This window comes from Danio rerio, chromosome 10 (assembly GCF_049306965.1).
Source record: "Danio rerio strain Tuebingen ecotype United States chromosome 10, GRCz12tu, whole genome shotgun sequence".
In the NCBI taxonomy this organism is placed as follows: Eukaryota; Metazoa; Chordata; class Actinopteri; order Cypriniformes; family Danionidae; genus Danio; species Danio rerio.
Genome location: NC_133185.1, coordinates 29212701 through 29237368, shown reverse-complemented (window position 1 = coordinate 29237368; position 24668 = coordinate 29212701). Strand labels below are relative to the sequence as shown.

Here is a 24668-nt window from a genome sequence, read left to right as displayed (position 1 = left end):
AAATTTCTCTGAATGGTGGAGGACATCATACAGCATATAAACCATAAGCGCAAGCTGCAATGACGGCCCTTTCCCCACTCCTCCACCTCAAAATCATTTTAAAGTTGGGTGAACTTTGTGTTGTAACTTTTGCTTTTTGTTGTTATTTATACACGTACAGCGGCCTACACATAAAACAACTTTATTCTCTCCAACACCAATGCGCTCACAGGCAAATGCTGCATCTTCATCTACACACACACATCAGGGCCATACTATTACATAAACTGCATGGGGGTAAATCTGGACTAAACCTTTCACTGCTTATAATACACTTCGCATATTTGCAGGGCTAAAAACAAGACAATTTCTTCCATCATGACTAGTGTGGCACAGATGCTTGAACCCACCGTCATGCATGCGCGACATCTTAAATTGTATGGCAAGTGTAAACACATGATATGCGTCACAACTGAAAGAATGAGCAAACGGACAGACAAAAAAAAAAGATCATATATAGGCAACAAATCGGAATTGGGCATCAAGACCTGATAGTGTAAACGGGGCCATTGTGTCATCTGGTATTACCTGGCAGGCGAACTTTCCATTAACAATGTATTATTATGATAATTTATGATCATTGTTAATTTGTGGAAAAAAAACACTGAACCAAAAATGTGTACAGAAGTCAGTCACAGTGGAGGTAAAGTTCATATGTTGGTTTGTTTTATGCAGCAGGAGTTTGGCCTTTCATGAAGCTACATGGCAGAACGAATGTAAATGTTTATCATAATCCTTCTTTACGTTCATCATTCAAACTGTCAACAATGTTCATGCAGGACAATGAGCCCAATCAAACACCAAAACAGGTAAAGCAGTTCCTTGAAGCTGAAAGCACTTTAAAAGGGCCAGCCCAGTGCCCTGATTGAAACCTTATTGAACATTTCCGAAAAAATAAAAATAAGTTATGGCTATAAGACTCACTTCAGTTAGGGAATTGTGGATCAAGAAGAGTGGATCAAGCTTACAGCAGAGTAGTGGGAGAAACTAATGATGTTCTTTGAATGCAGAATTTGCTACTAATTATTGATTGCTGTACATTTCAGAAATGTTACTTGTATGAAAACGTGAAAGTAATTTAAGCTTATTTTTGTTACTTTTTTCATGCTACAATCATTGCTGTTCTCTAATTTTGATCACTGTTTTCCACAAAAAAATAAATGTTTTTAATGCCCAATATACAACAAAAAAAAACAAAAAACAAACAAACAAACAGTAGAACTTTAGTGTTTAAAAATTGCTCCCTAATCTCCACTAGATACAGTATCCCAGGGGTTTATAAACTCAGTCCTAGAGGGCCGCGGTCCTGCAGAGTTTAGCTCCAACTTGCTTCAACACACCTGCCAGGAAGTTTTTAGCATACCTAGTAAGAGCTTGATTAGCTGGTTCAGGTGTGTTTGATTAGGGTTGAAGCTAGACTCTCCAGGACACTGGCCCTCCAGGACCGAGTTTGGACACCCCTGCAGTATACTCAATGGTGACTATCTTGTGTTCATCTGTTCATTAATGTAAATATGCACTCAGGCATGTAGATGGGGTTAAGCAATCTGATGAAGTTCACAGCATAAGAATGAAGATGATTTAAGTGACTTTGAAAGTAAAATGATTCTTGATGTCAGTCGGGCTGGAGTGAGAATTTCTGCTGATCTACTAAGATTTTTATCTTAGGGTTTTCATTTGATACAAACAGCTAGATTTATTGTGGTTTGTGTCAGTTGTTTAGACTGCTTGTGTTGTAATGGCATGGGGGAGATTTTCTTTGGCATTCACTTTGGGCCCAACAGTTGTCCAATATAGGAAGCAAAAAGTGGTTTTACTCGGCAATAATAAGCTGTAGCTTTATAAAGCGGCTGGTCAGTGTCAATTCAACATATTTATGTGAAAAAAAGTTCTGCTATAACAAAAACACGTACACTAAACCCAATGGGAAACAACTTGTTCAACTGAAACAATTCCAAACTTTTCCATTTTGTAAAGAACAATTCTAGTATTTCATCATGTTTAAAAGTTAAAAGGATATTGCCAGTCTCAAACAACACATCTCTTGTGGCATCTAGCAACAATATTCTTTTAGCACTGGCTTCAACCTTGCAATGCACACATAGTGTTTGTCTTTTTACTTATTTATCAAACTGCTGCCTGGCAAAGTGTGCCTCCTAAACAATTGTTGACTATCACAGACAAGAAGTATCCCTGTCTGCTTCCTTGACTGCGAGAAGACACAAAAGTAAGAGCAAAAACACATTGAATGAAACATAAAAGTGTAAAGAGGTACGCGGAAAGAGTCTGGAGATACTCCTATATCATGGTATCGATAACATTCTTCTTCCCTTGAAGCATCAAGATTGCAGAAAACCCCTAGCGGAGACTCAAGCCTCCCTCGGCATAGAGATCAGTTCTTGGGGGCAAAATAAATAGATCCCTCCCCATCTGAAGCAGCTGCCCCTGCACGTTTGCCACCACAGTCTCCTGTTTTATTGATCTGAGGTATAGATGCATCCAATCTGAAGGCCTGATGTTTCAAGGGACTCATACATAGATTCATGATTGGACGCAAACAAACGCCTTGAGAAAGACTGAAGACTAGAATTAGGACAAGAATGCAGATTTATAGAGTTAAGGCTCAAACCACAGCTCAGATTTTAGTTAGGCAAAATTTCTAAATATTTACCATGTCTGAATTGTATTATTTGACATTTTTAGTTCTCCTTTATGATTAATGTTGATGATAATGATAATACTTTACTACTATTCACATTAAATGTGTATTTATTTTGATGTAAATCTAACATTGTGTATGTAACAAATACAACATTATTATGATTATTGTTGCTTTTGTAATAACCTAAAATTTATTAACAATTTAAAATATGTATTTAACAGCGTTAACCAACATTTTGTAAGTAAATATTAAAAATAATATAATTAATTGATTTACATTTAAGTAGTATTCATCATCATCATCATTCATTCATTCTCCTTTAGCTTAGTCCCTTATTTATCAGGGGTCACCACAGCGGAATGAACTGCCATTTATTCCAGCATATGTTTTATGCAAAGGATGTCCTTCCAGCCACAAACCAGTACTAGGAAACACCCCAAAATGTTATTTCCATACAATTTTACAGTTCTTGCACTAATATAAACACTGTCAATTACATAAATACACTACATATTATGATAGACAGAATTTTCAGCATTGGAGAAATTCAAAACAGCAACAGCAGCTTTATCTTTGCAAGTTGTAAATGGGCAAAGTCGAATGTTGGTGACTGAGGGTATTTGTGAGAGCAAATCTATGTGAGTGGGTGATGTTTGATGAGGCGTAGTTTCTCTTGTTGTAGAGTGTATGGTTCTCTTCTCTTAATTGGAGTCTCCATATAAACACAAAGTCCCATTGGTGCAAACTAAATGCTCCAATGCAGCATCACATGTGCACAAACAGACACAAACATGTACGCACAATGTCAAGGGCAGCTGGTTCTGTGTGATGAAAGTCACCTCTGTCATCTCTAAGTAAAATTCTTCTTGACCAGGTTTAGAGAGCAGCTCTAATTAAAGGCACTGAACCAGGCTTGTTTAAGAAGTGTTATACAAGGGAAAAAAGTAAATGTGTGGATATACAACTAAGGCAACAACAAAGTGTTACTATAACATAAATATAAATGGATAAAAACGTACAGTGGTGTGAAAAAGTGTTCATCCCCTTATTGATTTCTTATTTTTTAGCATGTTTGTCACACATTAATTTGTCAGATCATCAAACAAATTCAAAACAAAAGACAAAGATAACACAAGTAAATGGAGTTTTGAAGTGAAAACTAAATACAAAACTGCAATCAAGTGTTTTCATCACTGTGTTGTTACAGCTCTGTGAAGGAATTTTATCCCACTCATCTTTGCAAAATGGTTTTAATTCACCCAAATTGGATGGATTTTAAACATGAACCACCTTTTCTTAAGGTCATGCCACATAATCTCAATTGGATTTAGGTTAGGACGTTGACTAGGCCACTCCAAAGTCTTTATTTTGTTTTTTCTTTGGCCATTCAAAAGTAAAGAACCCAAGTTTGCCTCAGCTGTAGTTTTTTTTTTTTTTTAATGAAAACCTTCACCGCATGACGTTTTTATATGTGTTATCTTTAGATGACATTTAAATTACAATGAAGGTCTGAAACAGTAAATTGTGACAGATGTGCAAAAATAAGAAATCAGTAGGGGGGAAACACTTTTTACACTACTGAAAAACCCACTTTCTATAAAAAAACAACAACAACTGTACCAGCTTCATCTTTGTGGGTTGTAAACAGGCAAAGGCGCATGTTGGTGACTGAGGGTATTTGTGAGAGCAAATCTATGCGAGTGGGTGATGTTTGATGAGGCGTAGTTTCTTTCGTTGTAGGGTGTCTGGTTCTCTTCTCTTAATTGGAATCTCCATATAAACACAAAGTCCCATTGGTGCAACCTGAATGCCCCAATGCAGCATCACATGTGCGCAAACACACAAACATGTACGCACAATGGCACGGACAGCTCATTCTGTGTGATGACAGTCACCTCTATCATTTCTGCAGCCAATTAAATGTGTTTTCAAGGCTTGACAGGCGGTTTTTGCCCTTCCCCTTCCTCCCTAGTGTACAAACTCGTCTTTACACATCAATGGAAACGTGTTACAACCAATGGCAGATCGACCTCTAAGAGAGCCACAAAGTGCTGAAGGACACACACATACTTGTTTTTGAATCTTTTATGACTTTCTATAGATGCAATGATTTTTATACTGTACATACTGTAGATTCAACCCTTTGAAGGAAACAATTTGCAGATTTTCAAAATATATATATTCTCTGTGATTTATAAGCTCTTTTCCTCATGTGGACCAAAAAATATCCCAAGGTCAGCAATTTCTGATTAACCAACTTGTGGGGATATTTGGACAACCTCTCACGTACTTGCTGTTTATTTCACTGATCGCATATGCATGTAAACACAGTCTATCAATCCACTGAGAAGAACAGTATTTCTATGCTTAATCTGTCACGGATAGTGCAATAATTATCTAAATATCAAATATTATATGGCAAGCCGTTTTGACTTTTATTCATTCTTAGGATATGTATTATTGATATCAACAATTGAATTCTTGCCATAAATATTATGTTAACTGTGCATCTTGAAATGGTATGTTTTGGTTTCTATTATCTGTTTAATATCCTCTTATTTGTTTATTATTTACTAAATTGATTGACTTAATTAATTTCTTTTAAGCAACCAAAGGATTTCAGTTCATTTTGGTTGTATTTTTAATGACTATTAAGACATTTGGTTGGTTGGTTCGTTTATTGATTGGTTCATTTATTCATTCGTTTGTTCGTTCGTTCGTTCGTTCATTCGTTTGTTCATTCTTTTATCACCAATGCTGTCACAATTCACATACTATCCATCCCAAATAGTATTTAATAGACAAATTAGCATGTCCCAAATCCTATCTACTATGGTTAAAAAAGTATTCCAAGAAGTTACCCACTTAGTCTACTTCTGCTAGAAATTCACAGTGCAGATTTGTACACACTCTAACTGTTAATATTGCCCACAACACACAGTGTGTTTGACGAGGATTCAATCCGTTTGTTAAGCCTGACCTCACGCATCACAGTTTCTGGGTCCAAATGCTCTGTTAGATGCCAAAAGTGAACAACAAATTGTAGTAATATATGCTCAGAGTGTGCTGCAATAATATTGAAAACATGATTGTAATGCTTACATCCATACTTAATCTCAGCTGCTCAGACAGTGATTTATCTTTTATAAATCTTTACAACATTGTTGTCTGAGATGCAGAAAATTGTGAATACCGTGATTTTGTAAAATATTAACATATGACTAAACAATGGTCGTAAACAGCTATAAAGGGAGTTTTCTCAATTCAAATTAACAAGCAGGTTAAAACTACAAAAAGAGTTAAATGTGTTTGAAAACTACGAATATGTTGGATATGTGAGTTAAGTGGAAAGGTTTAGATAAAGGCTTTAGAATAATTATTAATGTAAAATTCAATGAATGTTATCTAATTGAATGTTATCCAGATTTTACCTATACTCTGAAACATTAAATGTGTTTCCATAACACTGTGTTAATGCACATTCTGAAATATTCAAGAGAAACAAGTGATGGAAATGCTAAATTTCCAATAAAAACCCCTTAATTTACAATACACTTCATTTGATACAATACATTTGTTTGAAAAAAGAGTTAATGCAAATAATGGGAGAATTAATTAAACTCTGACATATCAAACATTACACCCATGTGATTAATCAGCTGTCACTGTTATGATTGCCTTGTTTACTATTGCTAGGTTACCAATACTAAGACACATCAACAAATTGATGGAAATGCACCCTATTTGCATTAGAAATTTTGAAAGATTGACTTCACATGGAATACGTGCAAGCATGACGGACAGGAGACAAAACTAAGCAATGGAACAGTCCCTTAATAATGAAATAGTAGTTTCCATTGTTACACACAAAAAGTATGTACTGTTTTTCACAAAAAAGTGCATACTTTTAGGGCACAGTATAAGCAGGTGAATTTGTATGTAGAATAAGATGTGCTCATCTTCTGGAACAGCTTGATTTAAAAGGATACTTCCCAGCATGCTCTGCTGCCACCCTGTAGTCCGTGTAGCTGTTGCAGGGATGGAAGTTGAAAATAAACAGCAGGTTCGCACGTTCAAATACAATCACCTTGTCATCTTGATTCAGAGTCGTGACTGCAGCCTGAGAGAAAGCAAAACTAGATGTAAATGATTTAAATGACTGTCAAATTGAAAGAATCTCAGAGTAAAATTAGCTTTTTTAGATTTTACTTCTACATGATCTAAATCTGCAGTAAAATCGCCCTAAACCACTCAAAATCTGGTTTGCTTGCTTTAGCTGGTCTGATATGTTGGATTTATACAGTTTTGAGCAGTTTGTTAAACATCTAGAAGAGAAGAAAAAGTAAAATTCTCTTTGACCAGGTTGGGTTTAAAAGGGTCCAAAGTAAATGTAAGTAAATTTGTTACCACAAACTATACGTTATAAATTTGTTACTATACCATTCATATAAATTGATAAACATGTACAGTGAGTGGTGTGAAAAAGTGTTCATCCTCTTATTGATTTTTTATTTTTTAGAATGTTTGTCACACTTTATAAATTATCATCGAACAAATTTAAAATAATATTTAAAGATAGCACAAGTAAATGCAGTTTTGAAATAAAAACTAAATACAAAACTGCAATCAAATGTGTTCGATGACATGCAATGAGTCCGTGCATTTTGAATTTATGAATTTATTAAATTTATTATGAATTTTGCCCCACTCATCTTTGCAAAATGGTTGTAATTCACTCAAAATGGATGGTTTTCAAACATGGACTGCCTTTTATAAGGTTATGCCACGGCAATTGGATTCAAGTCGGACTAGACCACTACAAAGACATTTTTTTTTTTCAGCCATTCAGAAGTGTGCCCAAGAATCAAAGTTTGAGCTGTAATTTCAGATTTTGTTTTCTTTAATAAAAAAATTTAAATAAATAAATAAAGAAAGAAAGAAAAAATAAATAAATAAAAATTTTCACTGCATAATGTGTTTACACGTGTTATCTTTGACTGACATTTAAAGTAGTTTGATGATCTGAAACCGTAAAGTGTGACAGAGGTTAAGAGGGCAAACACATTCCACACCACTGCGAATACATAAATAAGATGAGTGTGTGAAAAGGTGCAAAATGGAACAAAATGTTTTAAAGCATTGATAAATTAATAGATTAATAAATTTATTACATGTGGGTAAAGGTTAATAAATATGTAAACAACAAAATACTACTACTACTACTACTACTACTACTTCAACCACTAATAATAATGATAAACAAACAAACAACCAAACAAACAGACAGACAGAGAAAAAAAGGTGTGGGTTAGCGCAAATAGTGTCAATATAATATTATCAAACATTTAAAAGTATGTGAGCATAAATATCAAATAAATAAATTACAAAAAAAGCTAACAAATGATTGAAAGAATTAATTAAAGATTAATTAAAATAAAGTATTTTGTTAAAGATGATGAAAATCATATTTCTGCTTTCTTCATCATAAGGTGTCTGTGTGTATGTGTGTGCGTGCATGTGTGAAATGGTCTTCCCGCGTCATGGCTGGTTGGTTGTATTATGCAAATTCATTATTATAAGGACCATGCATCTCATATTCCATTTATCATAGCAGATAAATAGCTCCCCACAGCATAACAGATGGCAAGGACAGATCCAGCAAGCACATTTACAGCGGGTTTCATCTGTAGGTTAAAACCAGTTTGAGACGCGCACTTGCAGGAATCACCTGAGCGGCAGTCAGCCAGCTGTATTTGTCTTCTGTGAGATTCATGTCACGGTCGAAAGCGTATAGTTGTCGGTATCGCAGATGTTCCGTGTCCACCAGGTTGAACTGGCGACGGGCGTAATAGTAGCTCTCATTGTTTCCTTTCCTAGGAAAGTCCAGCCATTCTGGATGGCCAAACTCATTGCCTGGGAAAAGAAAAGTTTGAAAAATTAAGAAGCTTTTATCAACAAAATAAGAAAACACACCCTGGAGCATTTCAGGTAATTTGGCGTGTTATGAAAATGTTATAACTTACATACCCTACAGGTTCATTTCGCAAGAGATTTCCTTACACTGCTGTGTGTATTTTTTAAACTAAATAAGATTTGTTTTAAATTTTACCTGTATTATTATGAAGGCTTGGCCATTAACAGCTACAAAGTAAGGCTCATCTAAAGATCTCCAGAGAAAATGCTGGTGTAATTTTATTAGCCTTCTTTTCTCTAGGATATTTATTTTGGATAAAGAGAACAACTTTGATAAAAGTGAGAGAAACAAGATTTGCTGTTACTGGAATTAAAATAATTGGAATTAAGGCAAAATATAATTAAAATACAGTATATTCTATATTATCTACTACCTATATAATAATAGTAACATTATTATTAATATTATTATTTATATTATTATTATTATTATTATTATTAGTAGTATTTATATTATTATTATTATTATTATTATTATTATTATTATTATTATTACTGTATACTACATTTACTATACTGTATATACAGTTAGGGCCATAAATATTTGGACATCAGCAGAGCTCTTACATTTTTGGCTCTATACACCAATATGAAACGAAGAAGATGTGCTTTAACTGCAGACTGTCAGCTTTAATTTGAGAATATTTACATCCAAATCTGGTGAACACTGTAGGAATAACAACAGTTTTCATATGTGCCTCCTACTTGTTAAAGGTCCAAAAGTAATTGGTCGATTGGCTTCTAAGTTGTTCAATGGCCAGGTGTGTTCTATTCCTTCGTTATCCCAATTACAATAAGTAAATAAAAGGTCAAGATCTGGACCAGATCTTCAATCTGTTGCTGTCAACTTTCAAGATGAGATCCAAAGAGCTGTCACTATCTGTCAAGCAAGCCATCATTAGGCTGAAAAAACAAAAGAAACCCATCAGAGAGATTGCAAAAACATTAGGCCTGGTCAGAACATCTCCTTAGAACATTCTTAAAAAGAAAGATTTTACCAATGAGCTCAGCAACACTAAAATACCCAGAAGACCACAGAAACAACTGTGGTGGATGACCAAAGAATATTTTTCCCTGGTGAAGAAAACGCCCTATACAACAGTTGGTCAGATCAAGAACACTCTCCAGGAGGTAGGTGTATGTCTGTCAAAGTCTACAATCAAGAGAAAACTTCACCAGATTGAATACAGAAGGTTCACCACAAGATGTAAACCATTGGTGAGCATCAAAAACAGGAAGGCCAGATTAGAGTTCTAAAAAAGCCAGGAACAACATCCTATGGAAAGATGAGATCAAGATCAACTTGTACCAGAATGATGGGAAGAGAAGTGTATGGAAAATGAAAGGAACTGCTCATGATCCTAAGCAGTGAAGCATGGTGGTTGTAGTGACATGGTGTATGGCTGTCAATGGAACTGGTTCTCTTGTATTTATTGATTATGTTTTAAATGCTTCAGAACATATTGGAAGGTGCTTGACAGTGCAGATGGAGACTGACCCAAAGCATACTGAAAAAGCAACCAAAGAGTTTTTGAAGGAAAAGTGGAATGTTAAGCAATGTTCATTCATCAATTCATTTTATTTTCGGCTAGGTCCCTTTATTAATCTGGTGTCGCCACAGTGATATTATCGCAGCAGATGCCCTTCCAGCTGCAAACCATCTCTGGGAAACACCCATACACACCCATTCACACTCATACACTACGGACAATTTAGTTTACCCAATTCACCTGTACCCCATGTTTTTGGACTGTGGGGGAAACCGGAGCACCCGGAGAAAACCCACACAAACAGGGAGAACATGCAAACTTCACACAGAAACACCAACTGACCCAGCCAAGGCTTAAACCAGCGACCTTCTTTCAACACTACCTACTGCGCTGATGCGTCACCTGCTATGCAATGTTTTTATTTAAAAACCATTGTGTTGGTGTATAGAGCCAAAATGTTAGAATTGTGTCGATGTCCAAATATTTATGGACCTAACTCTACATACAGTGGGTATGGAAAGTATTCAGAACCCCTTTAAACCCCTTTTTTCACTTTTTTCACTGTTACACAGCAGCTATTGGCTAAAATCATTAAAGTCATTTTTTTCCTTATTAATGTACACACAGCACCCCATATTATTATTATTATTATTATTATTATTAATCATTTTTATTATTATTATTATTATTATTATTATCAGTAGTAGTAGTATACAAAGTAGCATGATTTACAATATTACTTATCCATAATCAGTTAAATAGTATTAGTAAACTAAATAATATGTTCTGTAAATATTGTTTATGCATTTGTTTGTTTGAATAATTGGTGTTTATGATTGATTATTACTGAAATATTTATAGCAATCTTTTTTTCCAATAAAAAATATGTTTTTATTAAAGAGCTACATTCTATCCCTCCATTCTACTCAAACCAAGCAGCATAACTTCATTAAAAGTATCTACTAGCAACACTAATGACTCCTTTCACAGACATTTGCTTCTTAAAAATAAATTAAAAAAAGCATAAGCTAAAAGCACACAGAGACAGTGAAGGATCCATGGCAGGAATCAGAAATAAAAAAAACAGCGTCAAAGAAAGAGGGAGAGTATCGGAGCGATCAAATCCCTGAGCTTCCACTTGAACTTTACTTAATGTGCACAGGGACCTTCTGCGGCAAATAATTCTGATAGAGTCATATCATGTGTCAACCAGAGAGACACGGCGCATGGGCCAGAAGTGGAGAAAGTGGCGAGCGCTCGCACAAAGAGCCATGACAGCTCAGACTCCATAATTAAACCAAGATGACGGGACATTTTGTCTCTCTTACGGCCCCTGTCACCTCCGTCATGCGCTGAATACAGACACAACGATAAAGAACGTCCACTGCTCTCCAGCCGAACATATATTAAGATAATCTTAAATTATTCAAAGCTCGCACTCACGCTCTACCACTTGAAGTTATGGGAGAGCATTGAAAGAAGCTTCTCTTTTTAAAGCCGAACAGATCTGCTGTTTGTACGAGAAATAAAAGTTTAGCCCAAGTGAATAACAGTGACCCCATCTTAGTGCCTGTGTTGTGAATAATGCTGTTGTTGTATGCATGAGCGTTATATATATAAGCTTGCTTCACCCCGCAGGCTGACTGACAGGTAACAGGGGCCGAAGTGTATGTTTCGAAGGTTAGATCAATATTGGAGCTATAGCCGGGCACCTTGCAAGGGAGATGGATTTCTTCAAGGCTATGAGGACTACGGCTGACCAGGTTCACCTCTGCCTTTTTTGTACATCTGGAAGCAGATGCTACAACGTATAGATTGAAAAAAGTTTTAAGAAGTAAAGTTAAGAAGAAAAAAAGCCCATGGAAATCTAGCTTTGTGAGAATGTGCTTGGATATTTGTCATTGGTATGGTAGTTTTAAGTATGTCATTGGTATTGTAGTTTTAAGTATGATGCTGTGTGATTGGTAAATGTAAAGAATTTAGACATAATAGGTTGTCTAAATGTGCCCTTGAATGAAAATCTAGATAAGACTTCATCATAGCTAAAAAATAGGGGTTTGATATTTGGAAATGACATAGGGCTCTTTTTTAAAGATCTAGGCGCACAGTCTAAAGCGCATGGTGCAAAAGCATAATGGAGACATCCAAATCTACTTTTTCTATTGTAAGGATGAAAAAATACAGTTTACGCCTAGCACATGGTTTAACAGAGTTGTGCTTATTCTCTTGATGAGTTATGGGAGTGTTTTGAGCATAATGTGTATTAAATCAATCAGAGTCTTATCTACCATTCCCTTTAAGAGTCAGTTGCTTCACGCCATGGCACATTTGCTATTTACATGGCAGACTTTGTAAGTGTAAACTGAATGCTTCACTAACGATTTAAACAGAACATCTGCAGTGCAAGAATAAAAAATGAGCCTCCTCCATTCGGCCTTTTTACTTTCTCTTTACTTTACTTTTACTCTTTACTGTACTCATTTACTTTCGTGGATAAGGAAACGATGTTGTACGCACTCCACTGAAGACATTCATCAGTATATATGTCATATATATGTCCTATATACCTATATATGTCATATATATGTCCTATATACCTATATATGTCATTTCGTTTGCTAAGTGCAAAGATTTTTTTCAAAACTATTTCAAAATTCAGTTCTAATTTCCAGCAAATGGATAAAAGAACAATAATAACAAACTGTGGTCAAACAGAGTTATATCCAAACACGAGTTCTATTCTTATGCCCCATATGGTAATGCATTCATCTCCAAAACCTGACAGGTGGGCACATCCAAACTTGTTTTTATTAAAACAAATATAAATATGCATATAATAAATAATACTGATAATATAATATTATTATATAATAACTTTATAAAAATGCTAATTGTCATGAATAAACTGAAAAAAGCACCCCAACATGAAGAAGGCATGGGGCAGTGGTTTTTATATTATGGTAGAAACAGTGGCACTCCCAGAAAATGTTCTTAGGGGTGGCCAAGTAAGGCCACACCAAATCTTGGGGTGGCACACAAAAAGATTAATAAATTGTGTATATATTGTGAATAATGAGTAATGTTATATTTTTGTTTCTGATAAATGTAATAATGAAGGTTTAATTATTTCCAATAAATACTCTTGAAACTTGAAATAATTCAGAAAGTACACGTGGAAACCAAATAAATATCAAATCATAATGATTTTTCATTTTTCTAAGCTTGTATTTAACAAACTATGCAAGTGGGACTCTTATTTTGAAAACAGGACAGACTTAGTAATAGTAAAGAAACAGCTCTGTGAAACAGGCAGCCAAGGGTCAGAATGCATATCATATTCATTCATTCATTTTCTTTTTGGCTTAGTTCCTTTATTAATCTGGGGTCGCCACAGCGGAATGAATCGCCAACTTATCTAGCATATATTTTATGCAGTGGATGCCCTTCCAGCTGCAACCCGTCTCTGGGAAACATCCATACACTCTCATTTACACTCATACACTACCGACAATTTTAGCCTACCCAATTCACCTGTACCGCATGTCTTTGGACTGTGGTGGAAACCGGATCACCCACTCCTGAGTCTGAAGCCCAAACATTTAAATGTGTTAGTCTCAGTATTCTGCAAAGAATGTCTATGGTCTATTTTAGCTGTTTAGGCAAAATCATTCAGTACAACCACTGAGATAAGTATCGCATACCTCTCCTTAAAAATTCACACAATTGAACACAAATGGTGCAAAAAGTCTCAAATGGCTGGAATTGAGCAGTAGTGTTTTCCTAAGCAAGCACCACTAAATATGCAAATTCAAACACTTTGCAAAATGCTGATGCATTCAAAATCATTGCACTGAGTTTCAAGTCCACATTAAGACACAAAAAACCCACAGAGATCAACTTCAGCATACAACCATACGCTTTCCCCGCTGACACTTTCTGAACAGGCCAGAGTCAGATTTGTCTATTAGCGTAAGCACACAATTTTCATTTTTGATTAGGCAGTCCGGCCTCAAGTAACCACACGAAGAGCACACACACGCACACGTCCCTTTTAAGATTTCACTAAGCCCATAATCTGATCTGACGTGTAGTGATGTTTGAAGTCAAGTTTCTCTTTGGTTACTATTGCGTGAGGCCAAAGATCCTGGTGAGCTGCAATGGGATTTAAATAGTTTGCATGAAAAGCCCTCCAAATGAACCCATAAATAAGAAATGGACTTCTTTTTAGCTCTCCATCTCTTTCATGTGTAACAAGCTGCAAGGTGGAGATTAGATGGTCTTTGAGTTCAGTGTCAATTTGAAGTCAAAGAAAGAAGCTCTTGCCTTCACCGTTAAAGATAATGTGACTCCTGTAGAGCCAGGACTAAAAGATGAGGCTCTGTCTGGATTATCTGGTCCGGGAGTCAAAAAACAAACAAACACTTGGACTCACAGCGATCAGACAGTACAATGTGCTTTTCTGGAGGACGATAAACACGTTAGGTGAGAAATATTAAAAGTATCTGATGATGATGAAGCGTGTCTTCATGCGAAATGACATTTTCAGCTGTAATTAACCTAATTCGAAGCTACCAGTTACGTTTGAATTACCTCTATAAACAAAAGGTAATTAATTGCACGCTTCCGACTTCCTCCACACATTTAATTGGCTCTGTAGGATACTATGATCAGTCGAGTGTGTCTGGAAACCAAATTCAGCTGAATATGAAAAGCATTTAAATTTATTTATTCAAAAAAGTGTGAGTCACTCCAATTTCCAAGTCTGAGGATTCTTTTTTCCTAATGTTAATATTTTAAAGGGGTTGTTTACAAGAGGGGAATGAATACAGGTTTTCTTTCATTTCATCATCACTGAAAAAATGTCAACCATAGTTAAGCGGTTTAGTTTGAGTCACATCATACTTCAAAAGACTTCACCCTGGGTCCTTTCTTCTCTTTTTATGAGATTTTTTTTTCCTGGCAATTTTATCACTTTCTAAAGGCGAAAATCGTAAAAGGTTTAGTTAAGGCCAAAATAAAAATTCCAAACCCATTAGACGTTTAATCATATTCACAAATGGGGATACATTCAATTAAATCTATTTTTTTTTATTTAAATGAAACTATGACGTAATGTTCTTGATGTAAAAAATAAAATCCATTAAAATTGATTCATTTGTAAATAGTGATAGTGTCTTTTCCGAAAGCTTGGATTAAACAGCTTGATTCATATTGAAGTATCAGTTTTTGCTGAAAAGATTTTTAGTAGAGGAACAAAAATGTCAGATTTCTCTTACATTTTATTAAAATATTGCTAGTATTCAATGACAGAATTGTAGAACTGTAAAAGGATAGTTTATCTTAAATTTTCACTCTCATGCCTTCTAAAATGTACAGCTAGGTCACTTTTATACATTCATTTATCCATTCATTCAATTTCTTCGGCTTAGTTACTTTTTTCAATAGATATCACCACAGTGAAATGATCCGCCAACTTATCCAGCATATTTTTACACAGCAAATGCCCCTCCAGCCACAACCCAGTACTGGGAAACAACCATACACAATCATTCACACACATACACTACGGCCAATTTACCACAGCACCCGGAGGAAACCCATGCCAACATGGGGAGAACATATAAACTGGTGGTGGTGTGGAGAGACCCCCCTCATGATCGTGAAGCACTTTGGGTGTATGACCATACACACACATATATATATATATATATATATATATATATACATATATATATATATATATATATATATATATATATATATATATATATATATATATATATATATATATATATATATATATATATATATATATATGGGGCATTCTTCTAGAAACGTACATTATCTGTCCCTAAAATAAAAATATTAATACAGTGAATAAAAAGTATTTCATCTCATTTCATTTTATATATATATATATATATATATATATATATATATATATATATATATATATATATATATATATATATATATATATATATATATATATATATATATATGTACATATATACAATTTTTATTACATTTTTTTAAAGCTAAACTGTGGCCCAGTGGATACTGGTATTTTAAGAGTCAAATGAACAAGCAAATACAGGTCAAAATGAGCACCATGGTTTCTGACACTGATATTTTTTAAGATCTTCTGCCTTTTAAATTCTTGTAGCCAGTGAAGTAGCCAGTGACATGCATGTAAGTAAGCTTTTTTCATTAGAACACACAAATACCCGATTGTGTTGGGACGTTTACCGGTTTTAAGGTTTATGGTTTTAAAACCTCTACCATTTCTGCAGTATATGCATTTTTTATGTGTTGTCACAGTATCTCCAGTAGCACAGGACCATCCACATCAAAAGTAAACATCAAAAATGTTAAATGTTTCTTAAAATAAAATAAAAATGTATTAAATGGAAAAAAGGTTGTTTTTTTACCCAGAAATTTATTCGTTCATTCATTTCCTTTTCAGCGTAGTCCTTTTTAAATAATCAGGGGTCGCCACAGCAGAATGAACCGCCAACTTATCCAGCATATGTTTTACGCTGCGGATGCTCTTCCAGCTGCAACCCATCACTGGAAAACATCCATAGCCACTCATTCACACACATATACCATAGACAATTTAGCTTACCCAATTCTTTTTTACTCTTGACCAAAAATCTTTTCTAACGTTTTACTGAAGTAAGTTTGTAGTTTTAAGTCCATTTATTTATATCATAGCACACACTCTTAAAGTATGTCCACACAAACCATGCTGGACGAGTTCTGCGGTAAATTCCAAATCCCTATATACTTTATAAGCAAAAATAATTGCATTTGTCTTGGCGGTTGCTACTGAATATGTTAATTTGATACCCTTATACAAAATATGCTTATACATGCAAAAAGTTACTTTCTGCATTATGTTTGTGACAGTCACAAGAGGTGCATTCAGACTACAAAACAGTAAGATCAGAAGTTGATTGCATCACAAAGGCCACGACCTTGCAGTTTCAGTGCCGAGTATGCTGGGTAAGACCTTTGCCAAAATAACACTTCAAACTTCTGTCTTAATAACCGGAGCCAGCTCTTGCTGGATGCTTTTAAATATACAGTCTGTGTGTCTGGCTGCCTTTTGTTTAGTGTGCAATTTTGCCTGCCGTCTGCATCTTCCTGTCTTAATTAAGGGGAATAGGAGTCTGTCTAATGGGAGGAATAACTCCCTCTCCATTCCAGTAGGAGCCAACATATGCTTTACTTCACCACTATCCTAATGAAACACACATACTGTATACATTGGCCTTAAAATGTACTCGGATGCTTAAAATGCACAAATGTCATTGCTGTAGATAACAAGATTGTCTATTATTTAAGGAACAATTGCAGAATGTGCTTTATTGTCAAATATTTCACACAGTTAAATGAAGATATGTTGCAAAAAGATGCATTTTGCACTAAAATATGCAACATTACCTTGCAGTATTGTGCCTTATGGTCATCTTAGTTTATTTTTGATGTTGATGTGATTGGTCTATGTCATTTATTTGAAATAAACTTCATGTGTATGATCACACCTTTAAGGCTGATTTATAATTCTGTGTCAAGCGCAAGCGTATGAACTGACGCAGCCTCCGCACTGCTGCATAGCCCTCGCTCTGGCTGTCGCTGATGCTGACACACACCTCTCAAAAAATTTAACTACATGTCGCAACGACGCGTAGCGCAAGGTCAGGGATCAGCTTGGTATCGGTGCCGAGCGTGGATGGTACTGAGAGCTGCGAGCTTGATAGTGCGATTGTTTACAAGTGTCGAGTCCGGTGAAGGTGTTTTGGGTTTATCTTATTAAATTTGTTGCATGTTCACTGGTTCCCGCTTCTGAATGAGCGAGTTTTAGCTTCTTGTAGCGCTTAGAAAAAAACAAAAAGCCACAAAGAAATTCGACATAGAGGAACATAAAAACCTACTGCCAGCTAGTGTTTCAGAACTGTTATTGGAGAGCAACACAAACAGCATGCAGAAGTATAAATGCATTATTACGTGTAAGACAGGCACCGTGGATCATGCAGATCACTCGCAGAAGTATAAATCAGCATTTAATCGACTTTTGATAATACTCGATTTCAATTACACTGTTATGTCAGTAGTTGGTGATGTGGCTGTTAAAACAATCATTTGACATGATTTGTTAAAGAAAAATCAATCATAAAAAAAAAAACTATTCATGACTTGTATGAATTATTCATTCAAACTGACTTTTTTTCTGTTCAGAAATGCTTCTTTTCCCCAAAATGTAAATGTTATTGCGTTAGACAAAATTGTACAGATTTTTTTGTAGGGTACAGCAGCATTTTACTTTTTTTTATTAATTAATTAATTAATAAATTAATGTTTTAATTGGGTGTCAAAGTTGTTGTTCATCAACTGGAAAAAAACCTGTTTTCAAAATGATTCCAAACATATTATTTTTCTGTGAGTTTATAGTTATAAAGTAGCTGTAATGAGAAATTTAAAATCATATCTTTATCATTACATTTATTGTCCTATGTTTACATGAGCCTTAAAAAAAACAAGACACATTTCTTATCATTTACTCACAGTCATACTATTACAAAATATCTATAAATTATATTTTTTCTGCTGAACAAAAAAGAAGATATTAAAAGAACATTGAAGACTGCAGACACAATGGTACACATTTATCAATGAATACCAGCATGCATAACAATAAAAAGTATAATGATTTGTTTTAGCAGACATGTGTCAAACTGGAGGGCTGCAGCTCTGCACAATTTAGTTCTAACCCTAATTAAACACACCTGATCAAACAATTTAAGTTCTTCAGGCTTGTTTGAAACGTACAGGTAAAGCTGCGGTCACACTAGAGTTTGATCTTGCGAAATTCTGTCATACGGTGCTGGGAAAAGGGGCGGGATTAAAAAAGATGATTGACATTAAAAAAAGTGAGCGATTGCTCCATTTTCTGTCCCAAGAGGTCATGTTTTGATCCTTGATTAGTCTCACGCAATCTTGTGATATGATTTCGCAGGTCAGAGTTTATCAAGCTTGAACTTTCCATGCAGCAAACGGCGAAACTTTCCACACAAGCTTACGTTTCTGGTCTAAAGCATTCGTGTGCGTATGAATAGAAGTCTATGGAGAGAAAAGTCCAGTGTGACTGTAGCTTAAGTGTGTTGAAGCAAGGCTGGAACAAAACTGTGCAGGGCTGCAGCCTTTTAGGAACTGAGTTTGACACCCCTGTTTTAGCAGATCATGCGATAACAAAAATGTTTTATGTGATATTGGCTAATGGAAGACTGCATTGTTGGCCACGACTGTGGCTAGTGGTTTCAAGTATTTTTTCAAAACTATTCTTCAAAACATCTATAAATGGCTACTAGTTTTCAAACGTGTGTAAATGTCTTCTTTTGTGCTCAGCAGAAGAAAAAAACAAAAAACAAAAATAGGTTTGGAACAAGTGCAGGACAAGTAAAAGATGACAGAAATTTCATTTCTGGGAAAATGATTTCTTTATTGCAGCTCTTTGTCAAGTTTAGTCATGTGGGCTTTGAATACACACAAATAAATGCTCGAAATTGGGTTTTTCAAAAGGTCTTTTATCAAACTCTGTGTTCCAGATGCAAACGTATTGGCTAGTGAACCAACTGGGACAGAGCGTGATGTCTGTAAAACAAATGGACACCTGCCAGACGGACAAGAGAGAAGAGGGGAAAAGCATTATTTGTTCCCTGTTTTGAAGCTCTTTTTCAAAAGAAACGACTGAAGAGGTACGTTAAACACAGACTAAATAAATAAATAGAGGCCATCGCTTCTCGCCCACAAACCAAACTCTTTCACTGCTTGAAGAAAATGGCACCCCTTTCAAATTCAATTAAAGCCTCTTCAGGCACATTGCCTTCCTCTGTGCTTCTCAGGCCTTGTCTGGCAGCCTCCGCGCTGTCAGCCTAATGCTTCTCTGATCTCCTGCTGAAATTTCTATTAATCAGGACTGCTGTTTTCCTGCTTGCACTTCCGCATACACCAGTGACAGGCTGATTTGTTCTTGTTTTTATTTAACCTCCGTTTTACTTGAAAATTTCATTCCCTTTCTTCCTCTTTCTCCTACGCTAACCCTCAGTCCTTGTATTTTGTGCAGACAGCAGGGTTTAAACTAGGGGTTTATTTAATCTGCTGGCATGTTGGGGAATAGAAACGAGTCATTTAAGAAAGAAGATATAGAAAAGAAAGTGTTGGTTAAGATACTTAAAAAAGTCTTACAAATTACACTCAGCGGCCACTTTATTAGGTACACCTGTGCAACTGCTTGTTTGCGCAATTTTCTAATCAACCAATCACATGGCAGCAACTCAATGCATTTAGGCATGTAGACATGGTCAAGACAATCTGCAAAGATTTAAGTAACTTTGAGATTTAAGTAACTTTGAACGAGGCATGGTTGTTGGTTCCAGATGGGCTGGTCTGAGTATTTCAGAAACTGCTTGTCTTATGGGATTTTCACGCACAACCATTTTGAGGGGTTTATAGAGAATGGTCAGATAAAGAGAAAATAATCAGTGAGTGGTAGTTCTGTGGGAGCAAATGCCTTGTTGATGCTAGAGGTCAGAGGAGAATGGCCAGACTGGTTTGAGCTGATATAAAGACAACAGTAACTGAAATAACCACTTGTTACAAACAAGGTATGCAGACACACAACATGTCGAACCTTGAGGTGGATGGGCTACAGCAGCAGAAGACCACACCGGGTGCCATCCTGTCAGCTAAGAACAGTAACCTGAGGCTACAATTTGCACAGGCTCACCAAAATTGGACAATAAAAGATTGGAACAACATTGCCTGGTCTGATGAGTCTCAATTTCTGCTGCAACATTTGGATGGTAGGGGCAAAAACATAAAAGCACGGATCCATCCTGCATTGTGTCAGCAGTTTAGGGTGGTAGAGGTGGTGTAATGGTGTGGGGGATATTTTCTTGGCACACCTATTAGTACCAATTGAGCATTGTGTCAATGCTACAGCCTACTTGAGTATTTTTGCTGACCATGTCCATCCCGTATTGACCATAGTGTACCCATTTTCTGATGGCTACTTCCAGCAGGACAACGCACCATGTCATAAAGCACAAATCATCTAAGACTGGTTTCTTGAACATGAAAATGAGTTCACCATACTCAAATGTCCTCCACAGTCATCAGAACTCAATCCAATAGAGCAACATTTGCATGAGGTGGAATGGGAAATTTGTATCATGGATGTGCAGCTGACAAATCTGCAGCAACTTCCTGATGCTATCCTGCAATATGGACCAAAATCTCTGAGGAATATTTCCAGTACCTTGTTGAATCTATGCCACGAAGGATTGAGGCAGTTCTGAAGCCAAAAGCGGGTCCAAGGACTGATGATTGGACTGATCACCCTAATTAATGCTTGACCCCCTTGAAAGATGTAAAAACAACATGTATGGGGTCAGTCCTCTAAATATTAAGAATTCGTTTGCTCTAATCTACATCTTAAATACTAACATTACTAATAAAATAATAATTAATATAAATATACATATGACCACCCCTACTATGGATTATACCACTGTGAATGCATAAATGTGTCAATTAATCTAAGCTGGTAGACATGTTAAGTGTTCACTTGTCTTGTTTGTTTCTACATACTGTATAGCCTAAAAGTAAATTAAAATTAGATTAGTGGCTGCAGATCACTAACGGACTAAAAATCTGCTATTAAATGGACTACAAGATCCAGTCATGCACTACTCACACACCTGGCCTAGATCCCCATGATGCAGACAGACACAGCTAAAGTTACACATAAACTGATTACTAGGACTATAAAGTCAGCACACAAACAGAAGTTGCTGAGTCTTGTTATCTGTTGAACTGTTAACATTATGGCATGTTTTCCCTTACCTTGTCCTGCCATGTTTTTGACCCTGTGCCTTGTTTTGTTTATTTACGTTATCTGCTGCCTGCCTTCTGACCTCTTGCCTGATATTTGACCACCACACTGGATTTGCCTGTAAACATCTGTTTGCCCCTGTGTTGACCGTTGCTTGCCTGACCATCCTGCTAATAAACCCACCCCCTGTTGTCAGCCTTGTAACACATAGTTTGTCCTACAGTAGCCTACAGTAAATGGCTAATCACAGTATATTGTAGGCCAGAATACTATCCCATAAAATACTGATAAAATAAATGTCATTTAATTTAATTCACTGAAGCATGTGTTACACAAAATAACATTACAGAAACAGTTGACTCTCTGATTGACAATGAATAATTCGCACTCTGTAAGCAATTACAAGTAAACGTTCACAAATAGTTACATACAGTATAAATGGCAAATAACACACTGAACGTTTAAAGATTTTGAATGCCCAACTTCTCCTTTACTGTAAAAAGATATGATCAAAAATGTTTTTATGTTAATTTCATTTATTTTAATAGGCTAATCAGTCAAACACTTTATTTATATACATAAATAAGTTCTATACATTTTAATATGATGTTTAAGTGAAGTTAAACTGATGTGCATTGAAATATTTGATTCTTTTAAATTTCCCAGAGATAGGTTGCGGCTGGAAGGGCATTCGCTGGAAACTAAAAACGTGCTGGATGAGTTGGCGGTTCATTCCGCTGTGGCGACCCCGGATTAATAAAAGGACTAAGCCAAAAAGAAAATGAATGAATGAATGTTTCTTTAAAATTTTTTTTTATTGTCATTAATGTGTATTGAGTGTAAAAATATGTTAAGATGGATCACTACCAGATCTGCAACACTCGCATGTACATGCACAGCCTAAATAACAGTAACCAGCAATGATGGTTGTAATAACAAACGGCGGAGCAGACAGGCGTAACGATTTTTGATCAGTTCTCTCGCTCCCTCTGAGAGAGAGCCAAAGTCAATGAGCGAGAACTACTAATCAGAGGAGGAACACTGCTAACATCAATGTCCAATGGCACAATGATCCGGAGAAAAAAAGAGGGCAGAGAGGAATGGACGTGCACCACAAGCATCTCATGAACTAGCTGATGTTAATCTGCCAAGCCTAAACACAGTTTAAACAGCAACCTCAGAATAGGCCTGGAATATTTACCGAGCTGCGCTAGCGTGTCGGCTGCTACAGGAGATGATGTAGCCGCAGCATGCTAATTAACGGCGTTAGCGGGGAGAGAGAGATCGATGTGTTTGTGTGGACAGATTTGAGCAAAACTGAGCATTGATTTGAGAAGGAGTGCAGTCAAGTCTTTCACCTGCACAGCCAGGACGAACTCAGTGTGTTCTACCAAGTGCTTCTTTACACAATTCACAACTGCTTCATTATTCCATTACTAAAAACGCTGGTTAAAAACAGTAGAGCTGACGGTTCTGTCTACTACAGAACATTAGAATCTGTTGTTTCAAATTATATATTGCTTTTTATACATACAGTTGAGGTGAGAATTATTTAAATTGTAATAATTTAATTTATTTTCCCCAATTGCTGTTTCTTTCACATTTCTAAACATAATAGTTTTAATAACTAATTTCTAAAAACGGAAAAAAAAAAATATATATATATATTTATATAAGTAGGTATATACGTACGTTATATATATATATATATATATATATATATATATATATATATAATAGAAAATACTGGGGAAATTTCCTTTCTCTTTTAAACACTATCTGGGAAATATTTGAAAAAGAAAGTAAAAACATAAATCACAGGAGGGCTAATAATTTTGACTTTAACTATGTGCAGCTTATGAATTATTTGCATATACAGTTCCAATCAGAATTATTAAATCCCCTGAACTATTAGCTCCCCTGTTTATTTTATTTCCCCAATTTCTGTTTAACAGTGAGATTTTTTTTACCACATTTAAACATAATAGTTTTAATAACTCATTTCTGATTGATTTATTTTATCTTCGCCATGATGACGGTAAATAATATTTAACTAGAGATTTTTTCAAGACACTATCATTCAGCTTAAATTGTCATTTAAAGGCTTAGCTAGGTTACTAGGTTAAATTATTGTATTACGATTTTGCTTTTTTTATTCTAGCCTAAATAAAGCAAATAAAACTTTCACCAGAAGAAAAAATATTCTAAGACATACTGTAAAAATTTCTTTGCTCTGTTAAACATCATTTGGGAAATATTTGAAAAAGTAAAAAAAAATTCAAAAGGCAGGTCACAACTGCTCACATGAATGTCCACAACTGCGCACATTCATCAAAATACCCTATTTTGTGTTCAACAAAAGAAAGAAACTCATACTTGTGAGTATGTTTTATTTATAAACTAATTTCAAGAGGATCACATGCTTATGATTTAACATGGCTGGTACCGCATCAGCTCCGTTGATGCACCAATCAGTCGAATACTGACACACTATAAATAACTAGAGTTTGCCCCTCCAGTCATCTTCATCTTGAACAACCCCCTCTCGAAACCTACCTGAGCTCGAACTCCCCTCTCATCTTTCTAACGGGAGGGAGCTTCGGCC

At 35.6% G+C, this 24668-nt stretch overlaps 1 protein-coding gene across 1 annotated transcript in view; it reads right to left on the bottom strand.

Annotated features, from left to right (window-relative positions):
• Positions 1-24668, bottom strand: part of gbe1a (glucan (1,4-alpha-), branching enzyme 1a) — a 255017-nt gene that overhangs the window by 48469 nt on the left and 181880 nt on the right. The window contains exons 13-14 of the mRNA XM_021479344.3: positions 8430-8614; positions 6691-6821 (exon numbers count right to left, since the gene is read on the bottom strand). Coding sequence (XP_021335019.2) covers positions 6691-6821; positions 8430-8614 — 316 coding nt within the window. The remainder of the gene's footprint in view (positions 1-6690; positions 6822-8429; positions 8615-24668) is intronic.